This window comes from Coregonus clupeaformis, chromosome 7 (genome assembly GCF_020615455.1).
Source record: "Coregonus clupeaformis isolate EN_2021a chromosome 7, ASM2061545v1, whole genome shotgun sequence".
Taxonomy (NCBI): Eukaryota; Metazoa; Chordata; class Actinopteri; order Salmoniformes; family Salmonidae; genus Coregonus; species Coregonus clupeaformis.
Window position 1 is genome coordinate 62,320,154 of NC_059198.1, and position 20,512 is coordinate 62,340,665.

Genomic DNA, 20,512 nt, shown 5'->3' on the forward strand with positions numbered 1-20,512 from the left:
GTAGTGGTAGTAATTATGATGGTAGTAGTATTAATGATGGTAGTGGTAGTAGTAGTAATGATGATGGTAGTGGTAGTAATGATGATGGTAGTGGTAGTAGTAGTAATGATGATGGTAGTGGTAGTAATGATGATGGTAGTGGTAGTAGTAGTAATGATGATGGTAGTGGTAGTAATGATGTTGGTAGTGGCAGTAATGATGATGGTAGTGGTAGTAATGATGATGGTAGTGGTAGTGATGATGGTATGGTAGTAGTAGTAGTAATGGTGGTAGTGATGGTAGTAATGATGATGGTAGTTGTAGTAATGATGATGGTAGTTGCAGTACTGATGTAATGGTGATGATGACAGTTGGTGGTAATGGTAGTAGTAGGGATAGTTGTAGTATTATTGGTGGTAGCATTCATTTTAGTAGTAATAATAGTAGCATGTTCATTTTCCATGTTTAGCTTTTTATTGGCCCTGTTATGTATTCTGTTGTTCTATTACTATTCACTGTTATCATTATACTGTTGATATTACTATTAGTTTGTTATTAGAAGAGAGAGCGAGAGGGGAAAGAGCGTGAGAGGAGAGAGCGAGAGAGCGATCGTGTCAGCCACTGGTCTCCCAGCATGCACTGCGTGTCACCTACAGTATATAGAGCAGGTGCAGGCAGGCAGGGAGGGACCCCTGGGAGTGAGGAGCAGAGCTAAGAAAAGAGCAGAGCTGAGCTAAGAAAAGAGCAGAGCTGAGCTAAGAAAAGAGCAGAGCTGAGCTAAGAAAAGAGCTCCCTGCTCCCATTCTAACAGAGCAAGGTGGTAGAGGGAGAGAGATGTGTGACAGACTACTGGAACACTGGAGAGCACTGTGTGTGTGTGTGTGTGTGTGTGTGTGTGTGTGCCAGCGTATAGCTACCTTATTATTTAAACAATTCTCCAAGCTCTGTCAAGTTGGCTGTTGATCATTGCTAGAAAGCCATTTTTAAATCTTGCCATAGATTTTCAAGCCGATTTAAGTCAAAACTGTAACTAGGCCACTCACGAACATTCAATGTCATCTTGGTAAGCAACTCCAGTGTAGATTTGGCCTTGTCTTTTAGGTTATTGTCCTGCTGAAAAGTGAATTCGACTCCCTGTGTATGTTGGAAAGATGACAAATCAGGTTTTCCTCTAGGATTTTGCCTGTGCTTAGCTGTATTCAGTTTATTTTTATCCTGAAAAACTCCCTAGTCCTTCCAATGACAAGCATAACCATAACATGAAAATATGAAGTGGTACTCAATTATGTGTTAATTTCTTTGCCACATTTTTTGCAGTAATACTTAAGTGCCTTGTTGCAAACAGGATGCATGTTTTAGAATATTTTTATTCTGTACAGGCTTCCTTCATTTCACTCTGTCATTTAGGTTAATATTGTGGAGTAACTACAATGTTGTCGATCCATCCTCAGTTCTCATATCACAGCCATTAAACTCTGTAGCAGTTTTAAAATCACCATTGGCCTCCTGGTGAAGTACCTGAACAGTTTCCTTTCTCTCCGGCAACTGAGTTAAGAAGGACGCCTGTATCTTTGTAGTGACTGGGTGTATTAATACACCATCCAAAGCCTAATTAATAACTTTACCATGCTCAAAGGGATATTCAATATCTGTTATTTTGTTGTTGTTTTTTTACACATCTACCAATCGGTGCCCTTCTTTGTGAGGTATTAAAAAACCTTCCGTGGTCTTTGTGGTTGAAATTCACTACTCAATTGAGGGACTTTACAGATAACTGTATGTGTGGGGTACAGAGATGGGGTAGTCATTAAAAAAAATCACATTAACCACTATTATGCAACTTATGTGATTTGTTAAGCACATTTTTACTACTGAACTAATTTAGGCTTGCCATAAGAAAGGGGTTGAATACTTGTTGACTCAAGACATTTCAGATTTTCATTTTTTATGAATTTCAGAAATGTTCTACAAACAAAATTCCACTTTTACATTATGGGGTATTGTGTGTAAATCAGTGACACAAAACCTCAATTTAATCAATTTTAAATTCAGGCTGTAGCACAACAAAATGTGGAACAAGTAAAGGGGTGTGAATACTTTCTGAAGGCACTGTAGCTGCATCATATCCATTAACCTAAAAAAGACAATTACGCTAAATCACTTTTTATGCCTAATTTCCCTGTGTCATCCTCATTACTAAGATAATCACTGTTAGATGCTGCTTAATGTGTCAAGTGTCAAATAGTATTTGTTTTCTTTCAAATTACTTGAAACGTTTTATTGAGCCAGTCTGAAGTTCCAGAAGGACACTGTTGCACTTTGGGACTATTCCATTGGTTCTATCGCATCAGGCAGGCTCAATCATACACAGAAAGAAAACCAATACTATTTGAACCCAGGTCTGGTTGGTAATTACTGAGGGATATTAGATGTTGATTACATGTTACTCCCGCCAACCACTAGGTAGGCTACGGTACTTTAGCCTTGATTTCCCACAGTACATATCAGTGTGCTGATTCCTCCATGATTAGACCCTGATGGTAAAATAAACAGAGAATATAATGGGAGTTGATGAAGAGAGAAACAAGATGTCTGCTAGTTGTGTTGTATTCTAGCTGACTAGTTCACCTGGAATGTGAGGACTGAGGTGGAGCTAGCCTAGTCCCCTGCAGACTGTAGCTATCCCTCTAGCTTTGTGTGTGTGTGTGTGTGTGTGTGTGTGTGTGTGTGTAGCTTCTTTTAAATCATAAAACATCACTTCATTAAAGGCCCAATCCAGCTTTTAAAAAATGTATTATTCCTGTGTTTTATATACATTTCCACACTTTGAGGTTGGAATAATACTGTGAAATTATGACAATTATGATAATGCCCTTTTAGTGTAAGAGCTGTTTGAAAAGACCACCTGAAAAATCAGCCTGTTTTGGTAGGAGGGAGTTTTGGCCTTCCATGGTGACATCACTATGCGGTAAATTAGTTAATAGACCAATAAGAAAGAGCGTTCCAAACCTCTGCCAATAACAGTTAGTTTTCCCCTCCCAACTCAACCCACTCCTAGAAAAATTCTTACTTGTGAAATTGCTCTTTGCTAAGAAGATATTAATACTTAATTGTTACCCAGAAATGATTTGATGGCTGGACCTTCAAACCAAATGGATGACATCAACATCCCATTGTAGGCGTTTAAAGGGCTCAATGAGGGGGGTTAACCCCATAGAAATAGTATTATTAGAACAGGTATCCTCAACTGAGAGGCTTTTACCCAATCTAGTCATTCTATGTGTATGGTTAATCCAATCCTGTGTGTCTCATAGCTTCAGAATGTAGTGAAACTGTTGCTAACCATGTAGGGCAGCTGGCAGGGCGGAGTGACGAGCCCAGAGCAGAGTAGATCGCACGCACACACACACAAACACACACCAGAGTAGAGAAGAGCTCTGAACTCTTCACCTGAGCAGGGGGAATATACCAGGGAAATGGAGCTCAGTATTTCACTAAGAGCATCATAAATTACACACAGTGTGTCCCAAATGGCACCCTATTCCCTACATAGTGCACTACTTTAGACCAGAGCCCTATGACACCCTATGGACCCTGGTCAAAAGTAGGGCACTATATAGGGAACAGGGTGCCATTTGAGACACAAACACAGGCTCTGTGCTGGCTTCTAAAGTGTCATAAATAAAACTAAACATAGCGTGTCACTTTAGTTTATAATAAATAACAGCAGAGTCCATCTTCTGAAAACATCTGAAGCCCTACCTCGTCAAACAGTATCTTAAATAATCCCACAGCACCTTTCATGAACTAACACTCACACTTGACTGTTTTCCCCCTTACTAGATCTGACTTTGCTGAAAGCTACTTTATTGAGGAAAAATGTACTTACTATGACTGAGATATGTGAATGTAAATGCCACGGTTGTAATACGTGTCTTTAGTATATTCTTAACCTTTTATAGAGGATGGAATTAGGGGAGGAGAGGAGTGGAAGAGGCGGATGAAAGAGGGAAGGAGAGAAAGATGGAGATGGGAGAGAGACGAATATAAGAGAGTTGGAAGAAGGAGAGAAGAGAGGAGGGGGAGGGAGAGGAGAAAGAGAGAAAGATGTGGGAGGACCTGGGGAGGAGGAGAAGAAAGCCGGGGGAGGGAGATAGAAGACGAGAGAGGAGATGGAGGAGCGAGGACAGGAAAGGGGAGAGTTGGGAGGAAGGAAAGAGAGATGAGAGAAAGAGATTGAGTGTGAGGAAGGGAGAGTGACAGGATGATTAGACTAAGCCAAGGAGGGGTATGAGTGTGTGGGAGTGGGGGTGAAGGAACCACAGTCTCCTCTGGCACAGGGAATACACACACAAACAATATAGTCACACACCAGTCGAAGTCCCCCCCCCAAAAAAAAATAACATGTTTGAAAGCACAGACATATGCGCAAACACACACATGCTAGCATGCATACATTATTCTATGATTTATCATATATTTATGTAAAGCTGGGGAATATAGTTTATATGATGATCTAATGGTAATGTAGTGAACCTGTATGAAATCAACCTGTGGAATATCTGATGGGCTGATAATAAAACGTCATGAGAGAACATACCTCTAAAGGCAGTTTAAGTACACGCTTTAAGCATAATGTTAAAGAGAGAGAGACAGAGATGAGAGAGAGAGAGAGGAGAGAGAGACAGAGGAGAGAGAGACAGAGGAGAGAGAGACGGAGAGGAAAGAGACAGAGAGGAGAGAGAGAGAGGACAGAGAGAGAGGAGAGAGAGAATGATAGAAAAAGCTGCCTTGTCTCACATGTGTAGCTGGAACCATTTACAGTCAGTCTCATAATGAACCCCCACGGCTTTAAAAGACTAACAGCCACTAAACACACACTGAGAACTACAGATCACCCACAGGCAGTCAACGTAACACAGCGCAACACACACACACACACCTGGACACACACCAGCCACAGACACGCGAGAGCGAGAGCGTGAGAGAGAGTGAAGAACAAACATGCTGTTACAGGCCCTATTGATGCTCTATTTAACTCCCCTGTAGCAGTGGAACAGGAAACTCCTAGCATGAGGTGCCTCACCTCTGACTGTGTGTCTCTCTCTAGAGAGAGAGAGAGAGAGAGGGATACAACTACAGGGGAAAGTGGGTGTGGTCTACCTAGAGAGGGAGGGATACAACTACAGGGGAAAGTGGGTGTGGTCTACCTAGAGAGGGAGGAATACAACTACAGGAGAAAGTGGGTGTGGTCTACCTAGAGAGGGAGGGATACAACTACAGGGGAAAGTGGGTGTGGTCTACCTAGAGAGGGAGGGATACAACTACAGGGGAAAGTGGGTGTGGTCTATCTAGAGAGGGAGGGATACAACTACAGGGGAAAGTGGGTGTGGTCTACCTAGGGAGGGAGGATACAACTACAGGGGAAAGTAGGTGTGGTCTACCTAGAGAGGGAGGGATACAACTACAGGGGAAAATGGGTGTGGTCTACCTAGGGAGGGAGGATACAACTACAGGGGAAAGTGGGTGTGGTCTACACGTAGCATGGAAGAGTAGGAATTGGAACAACGTTAGTTACGTAGTGTCATTATCAAAAACATGTCGATGTGTTGGAACTATTCACAATGAATCATTTCAAATATATAGTTTAGTCCGTTGAGAAAACCTCCTGCAGGCGACAGCTATGGAGAAGGGAGGCATCGGTTTCACGCACAGACGCACAGACGGACAGACACAGACACACACACACACACACCTATCCTGGAGACAGACACACACACCTCTATGGGCCAGACAAAGCTCCATTGGGTTCCTGTAGAGAGGGTCTGAGCTGGGTAAATGGTATGAGATATGGTCTGATTCCCACACACACATTAACACCTTGAAATCAATAGGAAACCTCTAAGGGCTAAGGGCTGTGTGTCTCTCTGTACATGGGTGTGTACATAGGTCTGTACATGGGTGTGTACATGGGTGTATACGTACGTGTGGAAAATCACACCGCACCCCCCACACCCCCTCCTCACCCCTCTCCCCCCCAAAATGTGCCTTTTGTGAAATAACACCCACTTGACTTTTCCCCCTACTAGCTCTGACTTTGCTGAACTACTCTATTGAGGAAAAATGTACTATGACTGAAATATGTGATTGTCTCACCTAGCCCTCTTAAGATGAATGCACTAACTGTAAGTCACTCTGGATAAGAGCATCTGCTAAATGACTAAAATGTCAATTGAAAACCCCTTTTACTGAATAAAACATCCACACATCACTTTCATGTCTTCCCCTCTGACTGCCTGCCTGCCTGCCTGACGCTGACTGGCTCTCTGGCTGGCTGGCTCTCTGGATGGCTGGCTCTCTGGCTGGCTGGCTCGCTCTCTGGATGACTGGCTCTCTGGATGACTGGCTCTCTGGATGGCTGGCTCTCTGGATGGCTGGCTCTCTGGATGGCTGGCTCTCTGGATGGATGGCTGGCTGGCTCGCTCAGGGAAGCCCCAAAGATGCTGTACTACTACAGAACACACCCCCAGCTGTATTACTACACCCTACAGTACACACCCCCAGCTGTACTACTACAGAACACATCCCCAGCTGTATTACTACACCCTACAGAACACACCCCCAGCTGTATTACTACACCCTACAAAACACACCCCCAGCTGTACTACTACACCCTACAGAACACACCCCCAGCTGTACTACTACAGAACAGACCCCCAGCTGTTTTACTACACCCTACAGAACACCACCCCAGCTGTATTACTACACCCTACAGAACACCACCCCAGCTGTACTACTACAGAACACATCCCCAGCTGTATTACTACACCCTACAGAACACCACCCCAGCTGTACTACTACAGAACACATCCCCAGCTGTATTACTACACCCTACAGAACACACCCCCAGCTGTATTACTACACCCTACAGAACACACCCCCAGCTGTATTACTACGCCCTACAGAACACACCCCTAGCTGTACTACTACAGAACACAAACCCCCAGCTGTATTACTACACCCTACAGAACACACCTCTAGCTGTACTACTACAGAACACACCCCCAGCTGTACTACTACAGAACACACCCCTAGCTGTACTACTACAGAACACAAACCCCCAGCTGTATTACTACACCCTACAGAACACCACCCCAGCTGTACTACTACAGAACACCACCCCAGCTGTACTACTACAGAACACACCCCCAGCTGTACTACTACAGAACACACCACCCAGCTGTACTACTACAGAACACACCCCTAGCTGTATTACTACAGAACACACCCCTAGCTGTATTACTACAGAACACACCCCCAGCTGTACTACTACACCCTACAGAACACTACCCCAGCTGTACTACTACAGAACACACCCCCAGCTGTATTACTACACCCTACAGAACACACCCCCAGCTGTATTTCTACACCTTACAGAACACACCCCCAGCTGTATTACTACACCCTACAGAACACACCCCCAGCTGTATTACTACACCCTACAGAACACACCTCTAGCTGTACTACTACAGAACACACCCCCAGCTGTACTACTACAGAACACACCCCCAGCTGTACTACTACAGAACACAAACCCCCAGCTGTATTACTACACCCTACAGAACACACCCCCAGCTGTATTACTACACCCTACAGAACACACCTCTAGCTGTACTACTACAGAACACACCCCCAGCTGTACTACTACAGAACACACCCCCAGCTGTACTACTACAGAACACCCCCAGCTGTATTACTACACCCTACAGAACACACCTCTAGCTGTACTACTACAGAACACACCCCCAGCTGTATTACTACACCCTCCAGAACACACCTCTAGCTGTACTACTACAGAACACACCCCCAGCTGTACTACTACAGAACACACCCCTAGCTGTACTACTACAGAACACATCCCCAGCTGTATTACTACACCCTACAGAACACACCCCCAGCTGTATTACTACACCCTACAGAACACACCCCCAGCTGTATTACTACAGAACACCACCCCAGCAGTACTACTACAGAACACCACCCCAGCTGTACTACTACAGAACACACCCCTAGCTGTATTACTACAGAACACACCCCTAGCTGTATTACTACAGAACACACCCCCAGCTGTATTACTACACCCTACAGAACACACCCCCAGCTGTATTACTACACCCTACAGAACACACCCCCAGCTGTATTACTACGCCCTACAGACCTAGCTGTACTACTACAGAACACAAACCCCAAGCTGTATTACTACACCCTACAGAACACACCCCCAGCTGTATTACTACACCCTACAGAACACACCCCCAGCTGTATTACTACACCCTACAGAACACACCCCCAGCTGTATTACTACACCCTACAGAACACACCTCTAGCTGTACTACAACAGAACACACACCCAGCTGTACTACTACAGAACACACCCCTAGCTGTACTACTACAGAACACAAACCCCCAGCTGTATTACTACACCCTACAGAACACATCCCCAGCTGTATTACTACACCCTACAGAACACACCTCTAGCTGTACTACTACAGAACACACCCCCAGCTGTACTACTACAGAACACACCCCCAGCTGTGCTACTACACCCTACAGAACACCACCCCAGCTGTACTACTACAGAACACCACCCCAGCTGTACTACTACAGAACACACCCCTAGCTGTATTACTACAGAACACACCCCTAGCTGTATTACTACAGAACACACCCCTAGCTGTATTACTACAGAACACACCACCCAGCTGTACTACTACAGAACACACCCCTAGCTGTATTACTACAGAACACACCCCCAGCTGTATTACTACACCCTACAGAACACACCCCCAGCTGTATTACTACGCCCTACAGAACACACCCCTAGCTGTACTACTACAGAACACATCCCCAGCTGTATTACTACACCCTACAGAACACACCCCCAGCTGTATTACTACACCCTACAGAACACATCTCTAGCTGTACTACTACAGAACACAACCCCAGCTGTACTACTACAGAACACACCCCTAGCTGTACTACTACAGAACACAAACCCCCAGCTGTATTACTACACCCTACAGAACACACCTCTAGCTGTACTACTACAGAACACACCCCCAGCTGTACTACTACAGAACACCCCCAGCTGTATTACTACACCCTACAGAACACACCTCTAGCTGTACTACTACAGAACACCACCCCAGCAGTACTACTACACCCTCCAGAACACACATCTAGCTGTACTACTACAGAACACACCCCCAGCTGTACTACTACAGAACACCACCCCAGCAGTACTACTACAGAACAACACCCCCAGCTGTATTACTACACCCTACAGAACACACCCCCAGCTATATTACTACACCCTACAGAACACACCCCCAGCTGTATTACTACGCCCTACAGACCTAGCTGTACTACTACAGAACACAAACCCCCAGCTGTATTACTACACCCTACAGAACACACCCCCAGCTGTATTACTACACCCTACAGAACACACCCCCAGCTGTATTACTACACCCTACAGAACACACCCCCAGCTGTATTACTACACCCTACAGAACACACCTCTAGCTGTACTACTACAGAACACACCCCCAGCTGTACTACTACAGAACACCCCCAGCTGTATTACTACACCCTACAGAACACACCTCTAGCTGTACTACTACAGAACACCACCCCAGCAGTACTACTACACCCTCCAGAACACACATCTAGCTGTACTACTACAGAACACACCCCCAGCTGTACTACTACAGAACACCCCCAGCTGTATTACTACACCCTACAGAACACACCTCTAGCTGTACTACTACAGAACACACCCCCAGCTGTACTACTACAGAACACCCCCAGCTGTATTACTACACCCTACAGAACACACCTCTAGCTGTACTACTAGAGAACACCACCCCAGCAGTACTACTACACCCTCCAGAACACACATCTAGCTGTACTACTACAGAACACACCCCCAGCTGTACTACTACAGAACACCACCCCAGCAGTACTACTACAGAACAACACCCCCAGCTGTATTACTACACCCTACAGAACACACCCCCAGCTGTATTACTACACCCTACAGAACACACCCCCAGCTGTATTACTACGCCCTACAGACCTAGCTGTACTACTACAGAACACAAACCCCCAGCTGTATTACTACACCCTACAGAACACACCCCCAGCTGTATTACTACACCCTACAGAACACACATCTAGCTGTACTACTACAGAACACACCCCCAGCTGTACAACTACAGAACACACCCCCAGCTGTACTACTACACCCTACAGAACACCACCCCAGCTGTACTACTACAGAACACCACCCCAGCTGTACTACTAGAGAACACCCCCCAGCTGTACTACTACAGAACACACCCCCAGCTGTACTACTACAGAACACACCCCCAGCTGTACTACTACAGAACACACCCCCAGCTGTACTACTACAGAACACCACCCCAGCTGTACTACTACAGAGCACACCCCCAGCTATACTACTACACCCTACAGAACACTACCCCAGCTGTACTACTACAGAACACACCCCCAGCTGTATTACTACACCCTACAGAACACAAACCCCCAGCTGTATTACTACACCCTACAGAACACACCCCCAGCTGTATTACTACACCCTACAGAACACACCCCTAGCTGTACTACTACAGGACACCACCCCAGCTGTACTACTACAGAACACCACCCCAGCTGTACTACTACAGAACACCACCCCAGCTGTACTACTACAGAACACACCCCTAGCTGTACTACTACACAACACACCCCAAGCTGTATTACTACACCCTACAGAACACACCCCCAGCTGTATTACTACGCCCTACAGAACACACCCCCAGCTGTATTACTACACCCTACAGAACACACCCCCAGCTGTACTACTACAGAACACACCCCCAGCTGTATTACTACACCCTACAGAACACACCCCAGCTGTACTACAGAACAGAGCCATGAAAGCCTGTCAGAATTAACAGCTTGTTGTACATGGATCAAGGAGAGGAGAATCCTATCACAGACACTGATGTCTTCACACAGAGACCGATGTCCCCAGAGTGGAGACTAACATTGGGACCGCCGGCTGTTGCCACAGTTACTACTGTATCGGAGGGCAGAAGCTCTAGTCAAACCTGGGGATCTGTAGACCTTTATGAAGGGACCAGGACACAAGGAAGGAGGCATGCACGTTACGCAAGCACAGACACACATACACGCTACACACACACACAGCTATACGTCCCTCGGAGCTGAAACCAAATCCACTTTTGAGTGGAATTGAATCAAATCCACCAAACTGCTGTCTGTCACAAAATGAAATGACTTTTTGAAATCTCATTTGCAGGTCTACAGAATACCTCTCTCGCTCTCTCCCATACACTCATCATACATGATGCATAGCTCTCCTCCACTTTGACAAGGAGTGAGTCCCAAATGGCACCCTGTTCCTTATGGGCCCTAGTCAAAAGTAGTGCACTATAAAGGGAATAGGGTTGACATTTGGGACGGAGCCAGTGGATTTTCTCCTGGCAAAAGAAGTGGAAGAGGAAGTGAGTGCTCAGGAATAAGAATGCAGAGGTTATTTTCCTCAAAAGGCACAATCAAATTCCGAGTTGCTTTGGGCTAAACTGGGGGAGAAAATAAAGGATACATTTCTTTTTTTTATAAAGGAAAAATACACCATCCTACACTCAAAAAAAAATAGGGGCTCAACAAGGGTTCTTCTAAAGATCCCCAAAGTTCTTTGAAGAACCTTAGGGTTCTTGGCACTGAAAAATGTGCCCAAAAGGTACTAACAAGAACCCCATAGGAGGTGGGGTTCATCGAGGAACCTCCTTAGGTTCCTGCAAGAACCGCCAAGAACTAACTGCCCAACTGAATTTTTTTTATTTGAATTTGAGAAAACAACAGGTGAAGGCACTTAACTGAACATTTGTAAGATCTCCTCAATTTAAGGTAAGGTTTCTCTCTTGTATGATCTAAATTGATATATGTTTTATGATGATACCGTCTATCTTTTCATATTTGTGCAAATGGCTGTGTTGTTTGGCACTTTCTCCCTTAAAGAAATATTTATAAAACAGAAAATGGACACAATTCAATGGATGTCAATCAACAAAGAGGTAAGAATATCTTGAAGGCTATAGCTGCAGATGACTGAACGGCCCACATATTTGTGTGTGTCTGCAGGTATACTGACGAGGAGGCACACAAAGGTATGTACAATTGGTATTGGTTTGTCGCATAATGTTATGCAGATCACATGTAGGCTATCATCTCATTTTTATTAAAGGTTTCTCTAAAACCTTATAGGACTCAGTCACAGCAGCCATCTTCCTCCTCCCTGACCTCTTCAATGAAGATCCCAGAGGTCGCTACATTATGGACAAGGTATGTGTATGAAAACCGTGGTCAAAAGTGAAACGATTTTTCATTCACATTTACAACAAAAACCAAGGTATGAATACTGTCGTGCGCACGTTTTGTTAATCATCTGTATAATTATTATTTTTGTATTCAGACTTCACCCTCCCTACACCGCTGATGAATATAACTGGAAACATGTTCCATCACCATGCACTGCAAAATCATTCTGGCCAGGGATACGAAGGATATCAACACATTAACATGCCAGAGGATATACCTCCTATTTTGATTTTTGAATTCTGCTTTGCCACCAAAATCATAATAAACACTGACAACTAAAAGATTGTGTTATGGTTATGCTGATTAATAATAATAATGGGGGTGGGTGAAAAAATTTACCCCAAAAGGTTATTTGAGGAACCATTAAAGGGGGTTATTTGAAGAACTTATAGGAGGTTTCAATTTGAAGAACCCCTAAAAGATCTTCCAGGAACCTTTTCTTTTTAGAGTGTATGAGCGACCCCATAATGCTGCCTGTGTGGAAAAGTCTGGGTCATATCTCTACAGATGGGACATTACTGTGACACAAACACAGGAAGTGTGTGTGTGTGAGGGTGTGTGTGTGTGTGTGTGTGTGTGTGTGTGTGTGTGTGTGTGTGTGTGTGTGTGTGTGTGTGTTGGCCAGCAGTATATCCCAGTGAACCGCCCCTTTAGGTCCAGGGAAAGGAAAGAGATATCTGGCAGCTGATAGACACATACAAACTGACTTACAGTACAAACACTAAGACAAGTATTGGCAGCATTGAATATCCCCTTTAGGGTCCAGGGAAGGGCAGGGCAGGACACATCAACATCCTGAAAGCTGATAGGCTACTACTCACCCATGTCCTTGGATCCCTGGCTTTCACTGGCCAGCTCTCCCATCCTCACCAGGGCATCAAAGTAGCCCTTAGCAGCAAACGTCACATCTGGGGACAGAGGAAGAACAGCATGAGATCATGGTCAGAGGTAGAGGGTAACTCAGTAGTCTATAAAGCAGTGCACACATACACACATACATACATACATACATACATACAAGCTCCCACCGACACACACACACAGAGGTGTTCGCACGCATGCTCACGTCGAGAGAGAGAGGACAATGCTATCGAGAGTAATAGTGTGTGTCTCACGTCGAGAGAGAGGACGATGCTACTGTATTAATGTGTGTGTCTCATGTCGAGATCGAGACACAGACAGACGATGTTACAGTATTAATGGTGTGTCTCACGTCGCTCCTGGGCGGCTGCAGGCACAGGCCCCATCTGTCACACATATTGGTGGATAATTCACCTCCTAACCAAACCAGCTCTACTGCCAGCCATCACTACTGACTGGGGACCAACAGGCTGGTAATTATTACTTTTCACATCTAACACAGCTAGATTGATGGACAATTCACCATCCTCCCAGGTTGCTGTTGTCACTCACTGGGGACAGGCAGAGAGGAAGCAGCTAACTGTATCCTGAACAACTTCTTATTATGGTCTGCCTAGTGTACAAGCTGTAGCCTGAACAACTTCTTATTATGGTCTGCCTAGTGTACAAGCTGGAGCCAAGCTAGACCAGACCAGTCCTGCTGCCGTGGCTGTCAACATTCACAGGGGACTGACAGGCTGTGAGAAGCAGAGTGGGCCAGAGTTAACCACCACTGCTGCCTGCCAACCTGCCACCTAACTCTGGCCTGAGTCTGACTGAACATTAACAAACCAGCCCACTATCCATCGTCACTGACAGGGGACAAGCAGACTGACTGGCAGGCAGCAGCAGCGGTGGTGGCTAACTCTGGCCCGCCTGTACAACTCCTCACTTCTCATATCCAGCCCAGCACAGCTGGTAGGGGAATCTGGGTTCAGATGGGTATTGTTCTGGATTGGAAGACTTGTTCAAGCCTGCCTTGTGTAAGAGCTGGAGCAGTGGTTTGTATTAGCTGTATTGATTGACAGTAGAATGGAGATAAGATGAGGATTGAGTAGGTTTGTTTATTCTCTAAAGGTGATTGATTAGTAACTGGCCTTTTCTAGTTTAAACCCCATGCAGTCTTTTTATTTGTATTTTTCAAATCATCAGTGTATGTCTAATACATCTGTGTGTGTTTACTTCATGACAATAACTTCAAAACATATATTTAATAATGTATTTCCCTGAGCCTTCTTTTGCCATTGAAATGCTCAGTCTGATCATGTGGGTGTGTTGATATGAATGTAAATATATATATGTTTTTATTTTAAAAAAATTTCAGTTTTATATATTTTTTTATTTTTTTTATTTTTTCTCGGGGGGAATGGATCAGCTTAATATTGCAGAAAGATTGTATCTTCTATCAATGTAATTGTCTGCATCACTTCCAATCCCCCATGTTTTTTATTATTTTATATATATATACTCCCCTTTATTACTTTTCAACCCCACCATCCTTTCCCTACTTGGAGTAAATTAGTGAACAACAATGCCCAGGCCTCTACTTCCGGTCTATAATTACTATCTACACCTTATGGACAGAGTTAATTTTACAATAATTATATTATATTATATTATATATATATATATATATATATATATTTTGCTCCTGAACTTCTTCTACTCTCAACCTCTCCGATCATTTTCATGATGTCCATCCGGTTTGCTTCTATATGCCATATCTTTCTAACTGTGCTCTTTCCCAAAAGCTCCCAACATACAACCTATATACTTATTATGGACACAGTATGCTTACATTATTAGATATCTTTGTTATTATTTGTTGTTATTTGTTATTAGTCCCATCCTTCAACTCTATTCAATACCTCCCATCTATCTCTTAACACCATCCATATAGGATTTCTATTTGCCATATATATTTCAACCGTACTGTGATGTTTTACAAAAAGTTCTGAACCTTTCTATTCTCATTGCTTCTACAGATTGTGAATTAAAAATAAACATTTTTGCTAAAAGTATTATTATATTATTGATTGATTGACTATGACATTTCAGATCACCCAGTAATGCTATCTGCAAGGTTAGTTCCAGGTAAATATTGCAATCCTTTAGCCATTCCTGGACCTGTGTCCAAAAACAAGCTACAAATGGACAGAACCAAAACAAATGATCTAATGATTCTGTCTCTTCACAGCAAAATCTGCAGAGCTGGGAAGATTGTATCCCCCATATAAATAACATTATATTGGTAGCAAGAATTTTATATAATAATTTAAATTGAAAGATTCTAATTTTTTAATCCGGTGTCGTTTTGCGTGTCAGTTCATAAACACTATGCCATGGGATCGGTACGTCAAAGATCTCTTCCCAACTATTTTGCAATCTATATGGGACAGCTGTCAATCCTTTGGTCCTTAAGTGAAACTGATATACTTTTTTATTTATCACAGTTTTCCTTAACCAATTATGTTATTTAATGCAAGGCCGACAGACAAGTTCCTTACTTTCTCCCCCTTCCACTTTCCTCTTCCACTTTTGCGGTAAGGCTGCAATTATTTGGTTGTAATTTTGGGTAGAGCAGACATTTCCATATGTTTTTGTTAGCTGCATGTGCGACATAACTCCACCAGTCCTACCGATGATATCATTTACGAAGATTATACCTTTTTTAAACATTCTGTCAAAAAATAAAGGTTTTTTGTCAATTAGTATATTTGAATTTAACCACAATATTTGTTGCATTATTTGTTCTGTCGTTTCTGGAGGATTAAATTGAAATTGCAACCAACTTTCTATGGCTTGTTTTAGAAATAGTGACATTTGGGAGATTATTTCCTTTTCAAATAACTGAAAGTGAGAGGTTGTAATCTGAATAAAGGGAAAAAGGCCTTTCTTGAACATTGGGTGAGACAATCTTACTCATCTGGGTTCAGATGGGTATTGTTCTGGATTGGAAGACTTGTTCAAGCCTGCCTTGTGTAAGAGCTGGAGCAGTGGTTTGTATTAGCTGTATTGATTGACAGTAGAATGGAGATAAGATGAGGATTGAGTAGGTTTGTTTATTCTCTAAAGGTGATTGATTAGTAACTGGCCTTTTCTAGTTTAAACCCCATGCAGTCTTTTTATATGTATTTTTTAAATCATTAGTGTATGTCTAATACATCTGTGTGTGTTTACTTCATGACAATAACTTCAAAACATATATTTAATAATGTATTTCCCTGAGCCTTCTTTTGCCATTGAAATGCTCAGTCTGATCATGTGGGTGTGTTGATATGAATGTAAATATATTTACATACACAGCCCTGATTGACGGATAGGATTGTAGACTCTAGAGCCAACCCCGCTTACCCCTTCAAAGTAGGAGGATACTACTTTGAGTGTTCAAAGCTGTCATCAAGGCAAAGAGTGGCTATTTGAAGAATCTCAAATATAACATATATTTTGATTTGTTTAACACTTTATTGGTTACTACATGATTTCATATGTGTTATTTCATAGTTTTGATGTCTTCACTATTATTCTACAATGTAGAAAATTGTAAAAAATAAAGAAAAACCCTTGAATGAGTAAGTGTTCTAAAACTTTGGACCAGTAGTGTATGCAAATAAAAGATGACTGATCAAGATTAGATTGTGATCAGATCAGATTGTGATGTCATGCTGTGGGCAAAAAAACTCCATCCCACCTGAACAGACAAATTTCAGGCGTTAAAAAAAATATCTTACGCTAAAAGGGCATTATCATAATTTTCACAATTTCAGTGTGTTATTTCAACCTCAGCGTGGAAATATCATTACAAAAACAGGAACATCTAGTTTTTGACTGCACTGCCCCTTTAAAGAACTGGAACAGTGGTGTTATTGCTGCAGGGTGTGTGTGTGTGTGTGTGTGTGTGTGTGCAGATTAGCTGAGTTACTTTACTTCCTTCCAATGTAATGAAGAGGGACAGACAGGAACAATGTTATGATAGAGGGACAGACAGAAACAATGTTATGAAGAGAGGCAGACAGGAACAATGTTATGAAGAGAGACAGACAGGAACAATGTTATGAAGAGAGACAGACAGGAACAATGTTATGAAGAGAGACAGACAGGAACAATGTTATGAAGAGAGACAGACCAGACCAGAGGATTAGGGTCTATGACTGGACAGAAGACAGCGGGTGGGGGAGAGAAGGGTCAGACAGTACTGATCCACAACATCCCAGCTGCCTTGGCATAGAGAGAGGACACCATCTACCTCAGGGTTAGGACGCAGCTCCCTTGACATGCTGAATTCCAAATTGACTCCTATAGCCCCAGCCAACAGAAGAGTCCTTTCCAGGGGGTTACTTGTACATCAAGCTGTCTCACATTACAAAAACAAGACAGGCTCCTGCCTTATGGGCCGTTGTGGCTCAGCCTAAAGCTTAGTTATTTACTACTGGCTAACACAACCATATGGATTTACAGCATGTGTCTACCCACGCCCCCTCCCCTTCACTCACCTCTTAATAGCTTAACTGGCCTGGCCAATCCTCCAGGTCTTCCTATTAGATCTGCCCAGCCTACCAGAAACAGATCAACTGACATGGGGTGAGGGGGGTCAGAGACCAGCCAGCCAGAGGAGGGGCTACATCCCCCTGACCCACCAACCCACTGCAGAGGGCAGACCCCTTCATGGATTATTAACCCACTGCAGAGGGCAGACCCCTTCATGGATTATTAACCCACTGCAGAGGGCAGACTCCTTCATGGATTATTAACCCACTGCAGAGGGCAGACTCCTTCATGGATTATTAACCCACTGCAGAGGGCAGACCCCTTCATGGACTATTAACCCACTGCAGAGGTCAGACCCCTTCATGGATTATTAACCCACTGCAGAGGGCAGACTCCTTCATGGATTATTAACCCACTGCAGAGGGCAGACTACTTCATGGATTATTAACCCACTGCAGAGGGCAGACTACTTCATGGATTATTAACCCACTGCAGAGGGCAGACTCCTTCATGGATTATTAACCCACTGCAGAGGGCAGACTCCTTCATGGATTATTAACCCACCCAGTTATCTGGATATATTCAGTGTTGAGGAGACAGTGATAGACTCTTCTGTCAGGTAATGTGTTCTTGTGGCAGTGGTGTGTATTGGGGGTATTGACGTGGTCTTAACAGGGCTGAGAGATATCTGAGAAAGCTAGCTTCAACTACATTCTGTCCTCTGTGTGGTAAGGACATCTGTACTGGTCTGCGCTCCAAAACTGCTTCACCTCTTTATTAAAACCAAATAGTGAGCAAACACACACACACATACACACTTCCATTGTCCATCAGATCTTGTATAGTGTCTGTCCATCACTCCACCAGAGTTACACGGTGCTCCATCTGCTGCCCTGATTAGGACCCAGCCTTTGATTGTACTTCTGCTCTGCTCTGAAACACACCTCTCTGTCTGAGTCCCAAATAACACCCTATTCCCTTTGGTCAAAAGTAGTGTACTATGTAGGGAATAGGATACCATTTGGGAAACACTCTCCCTCCTGAGGCTGTGCCAGGGCTGCAGGCCAGATGATAAGACTGGCTATGTGACTGCTACGGTGGCAGGATGATAAATATCATCTCTTTCTTTAAATGAGACGGCACAAAGGAGACTGGGAGCAGGAGGCTGGTGACAGGCTGCCTATATCTGGAGAGGAGAGCAGAGGAGGAGAGGAGAGAGGAGAGAGGGAGAGAGGGGAGGAGAGGAGAGAAAGAGGGAGAGAGAAGGAGAAAGAGGAGGAACAGATGACAAACAGAGGAGAGAAGAGAAGAACAGGCCACATAAACAGATTAGAGGAGAGGAAGAATATAACACTCACTGGATAAGGCCTTCTCATAGCTCTTCCCCATGGCAACGAAGTTCCGCAAGCAGGGGTTGAACTGTTCCATGATGGACTGAAAGAGAGAGAGAGAAGGGAGGGGAGGGCTGTTTGTTAGAGGAGAGAGAGACAATAGCAGTGGAACAAGCTGTCATACTACTAGAGAGCCCATAAATACACAGGCACTCATTAACACACACACACACACACACAGGCTTGCGTGCGCTTGCCCACACACATCACAATAAACAATCGTAGGGACACAGCACTTCTCAATTTCTAGAATAACCATGTTGAATCAACAATGACATCAATCGTCCACCTACAGTGCTTTTCAACATGTTCTGTTATCAATGACTGTAGCAGGGGAGGAGAGGAGAGGGAGGAGAGGGAGGGAGAGGAGAGGGAGAGTGAGATGGAGGAGAGGGAGAGTGAGATGGAGGAGAGGGGGAGTGAGATGGAGGAGAGGGAGGGAGAGGAGAGGGAGGAGAGGGGGAGTGAGATGGAGGAGAGGAGAGGAGAGGAGAGGAGAGGAGAGGAGAGGAGAGGAGAGGAGAGGAGAGGAGAGGAGAGGAGAGGAGAGGAGAGGAGAGGAGAGGAGAGGAGAGGAGAGGAGAGGAGAGGAGAGGAGAGGGTGGGGGTGCCATTGATTATGTATGTGGAATGGGAGAGGGAGACTGCAGAGGACTGAAATAATGCTGTGGTCTTTCTGCATAGTATTACATGGAAAGCACAGTGGAGGCTGCTGAGAGGTGGACGGCTGGAATGGAGTAAATGGAATGGCATCAAACAAATGGAAATACCATTCCACTCCAGCATTACAACGAGCCCATCCTCCCCAATTAAGGTGCCACCAACCTCCTGTGATGGAAATAGAGGTGTGTGTGGATAATGAATAACAATGCAAACAGTATATTTACAGAATAACATGCAAGCCCACAGTCTACTCTCTACAATGACAATGCAACCATTACAATAAACACGGTGCAGGCTTGACATCTCCCATCCACACCTCTTCCTCTCTTCCCCTCCCTCTCATCATCCTCCTCCCTCCTCCTCTCTCTAGTCTCCCTCCAGGGTTTCTTCAGATGAGTCCCAGTCTGACAGGTGTGTAAAGGCTGTAGGGTCAGCCATCAGCCACAGGACAGCCTCTCCTCCCCTTCCACTACCTCCTCCCTCCCTCCCTCCCTCCCTTCCTCCTCATCCTCATGGGTTTGACACCATTCCATTCACTCCATTCCACCCATTATACTCCATTCCATCCATTATTATGAGCCGTTCTCCTCTCAGCAGCCTCCACTGGTCCAAGCAGTCCCCCT

General features: G+C 44.3%; 1 protein-coding gene across 6 annotated transcripts in view; it reads right to left on the bottom strand.

Annotated features, from left to right (window-relative positions):
- Positions 1-20,512, bottom strand: part of LOC121555365 (brain-specific angiogenesis inhibitor 1-associated protein 2-like) — a 111,346-nt gene that overhangs the window by 54,618 nt on the left and 36,216 nt on the right. For all 6 annotated transcript variants that reach the window (XR_005997895.2, XR_006661202.1, XM_041869196.1 and 3 more), the window contains exons 2-3: positions 19,194-19,269; positions 13,269-13,355 (exon numbers count right to left, since the gene is read on the bottom strand). Coding sequence is in view for 4 of the 6 variants with exons in the window: in XM_041869196.1 (XP_041725130.1) it covers positions 13,269-13,355; positions 19,194-19,269 (163 nt within the window). In the remaining 2 variants the exon portion in view is untranslated. The remainder of the gene's footprint in view (positions 1-13,268; positions 13,356-19,193; positions 19,270-20,512) is intronic.